The following is a 2,218-nucleotide window of genomic DNA, read 5'->3' on the forward strand; positions in this document are numbered from 1 at the left end:
TGTCTCCCTGTCCTGCACATGTCTCACTCTCACCTGGATGGGCGTGGCCACAGGCCGGCTCTGGCTGAGCTGGACACGCCGCAGCTCTCCCTTCTTGAAGCGGATGTTGATGTCCTGATTGAGGACAGCTCGAGGGATGACTCTGCTGTACTCTGTCACCGCCTCCAGAGTCAACACTGTGTCCTGAGAGACAGACAGACAGAAAGAGAGACAGATAGGTTGGAGGTCAAAGGTCGCCCAACAGACCAGAGGAAATGAACATCTGTAAGTGTGTGTACCTGTATAGAGTAGAAACCCTCTCCGTAGTGCTGATCCTGGGTCAGCCAGGCCAGGATGGGGTTTGCGTACTGGATTCTCCCCTTTAACAAAGAACAACACGTCTTATTTCAAACTCCAGTATTTCCGTTCCCACAGAGACATCTGTCTGTCAGGCGGCGTCCATCAGGCAGATAATCTGTTCAGACCAGCCTCGGATCGGGAACGCCTCAGAATTATCAGGAGGGGTGAAGCAGATTATCCTGTAGTGTGGGGCCAGCATCAGGGAACATTTGTCTGTTTTCCTGTGGAAAAACTTTTGGTGGTTCGACCTGAAACCTTTAACTTCAAATCCATTTACCTCAGAAATCGGAGCTGGGAATGACTTCATACCCAAGCTGACCGCGTTCCAGTACAACAACCGATTTAAGTCGGAAAACCAAGATGGACGCATCTAGCCATTGTTAGCAGTACCAGTTGATACAAGTTGAACATTCAACATCGCAGCAACATCAGATCCACAGATATAAGCTGGACAGGACTGTGTGTACCACTGATTTAATGACAAACACTTTATCACTCCAGCTTTCACTTGGTTTGAGTTGATCCACTGGTCAAATGTACACAGTGCAGCGCTGGAGGTTCCCACTTGGTAGCGAGCCAGCAGTGAACGTTAGCGAGTCAAAGCATTAGATTTATAAAAGAGAAGAGGGAGGGACTCTAAAGCACGCTGTCTTCAAACTGCTGATCTTTAAATGAGTCCAAACTGGAGGACACTAACATTCTGTATTATCTTTGTCACCATCCAGTTTTTATTCGCTTGCTGCTCAGCTAATTATAATTTCAGCTGCGGCCAATTGTGCTTCTACAAACCTTGTGAATATTTATGAAAACGTTATGTGTGTAAAATCTTGTGATCATGTAAAAGTGTATTTATTAACACCAAATAATTCCTGAATTCATCAGAAACACCAGGCTGAAAAGCAGCGTGTCACTGGCTGCTGCTGCACCTGAAACCACACCCACCAGTACACCCCTCCGTCACTGCGGCGAGGGGAGGAGCTAAACCACCGGAGGTTTTCATGCTCGCTAAAGAATCAACAGGAAGTGACAGCACCTTGAGCAGCACAGTCAGCAGGACGTACGCAGTCATCTCCACCGTCAGGCCGCTGGATTGGTCGGGTTTCAGCCAATCAGCTTTCACGCTGGGCTCCTGCCAGTACCTGAGCACAGCGGGGTGACCTGCACGCACAGCATTGTTTTATTTTTCCATTATTAAATCATTCCCCCCCTGCATGTTTGCACAACATAGTATTTTATTACACATTACAATTCTGCAAATAATTCTGTCAATTTCATATTTTTAGAAATCTTTATATTTATAGAAGTTTGTTTATTGTTGTTGGGCAACTAGTCCCCAAAACAAAGTCCTTGTATATGTGAAAATAACTTAATAAACCTGATTCTGAAGTTTGTATTTATGTAAAATATGTGAGTAACTTCCCAAAATAACGGCCACACCTTTCTGTCGAGCCAGGTTCTCCAGAGAGCTGAGCAGCTGAGAGGCCGTCACGCTGTTGGGGTCCTGAAGGGTCAGAGCGTAGGTCGCCACCGCACGCACATACACACTCTTCACACCCAGGGCACGCTGGGAAATGTAGTTTGCTGCAGATTTGATGCTGTCATCGTGAAACTGAGGGAGAGGAGGAGAGGACAGGTTATGTCTCTTAAAACTGTGTAAGGACGAAGACAGCAGGACGAAGACAGCAGGAGGAAGCGGAGGAGGACGAAGACAGCAGGAGGAAGCGGAGGAGGACGAAGACAGCAGGAGGAAGCGGAGGAGGACGAAGACAGCTGGAGGAAGAGGAGGAGGACGAAGACAGCTGGAGGAAGAGGAGGAACACAAAGACAGCAGGAGGAAGCGGAGGAGGACGAAGACAGCAGGAGGAAGCGGAGGAGGACG

The 2,218-nt window shown here is 48.0% G+C and overlaps 1 protein-coding gene across 1 annotated transcript in view; it reads right to left on the reverse strand.

The window, feature by feature from the left end:
• The window catches only part of LOC123960363 (complement C5-like), an 11,649-nt gene that overhangs the window by 7,280 nt on the left and 2,151 nt on the right, over positions 1-2,218 (reverse strand). Inside the window, exons 5-8 of the mRNA XM_046035045.1 lie at positions 1,777-1,948; positions 1,373-1,497; positions 279-359; positions 34-183 (exon numbers count right to left, since the gene is read on the reverse strand). Of these exons, the coding sequence (XP_045891001.1) occupies positions 34-183; positions 279-359; positions 1,373-1,497; positions 1,777-1,948 (528 nt within the window). The remainder of the gene's footprint in view (positions 1-33; positions 184-278; positions 360-1,372; positions 1,498-1,776; positions 1,949-2,218) is intronic.

This window comes from Micropterus dolomieu, linkage group LG21 (genome assembly GCF_021292245.1).
Source record: "Micropterus dolomieu isolate WLL.071019.BEF.003 ecotype Adirondacks linkage group LG21, ASM2129224v1, whole genome shotgun sequence".
Lineage (NCBI taxonomy): Eukaryota > Metazoa > Chordata > Actinopteri > Centrarchiformes > Centrarchidae > Micropterus > Micropterus dolomieu.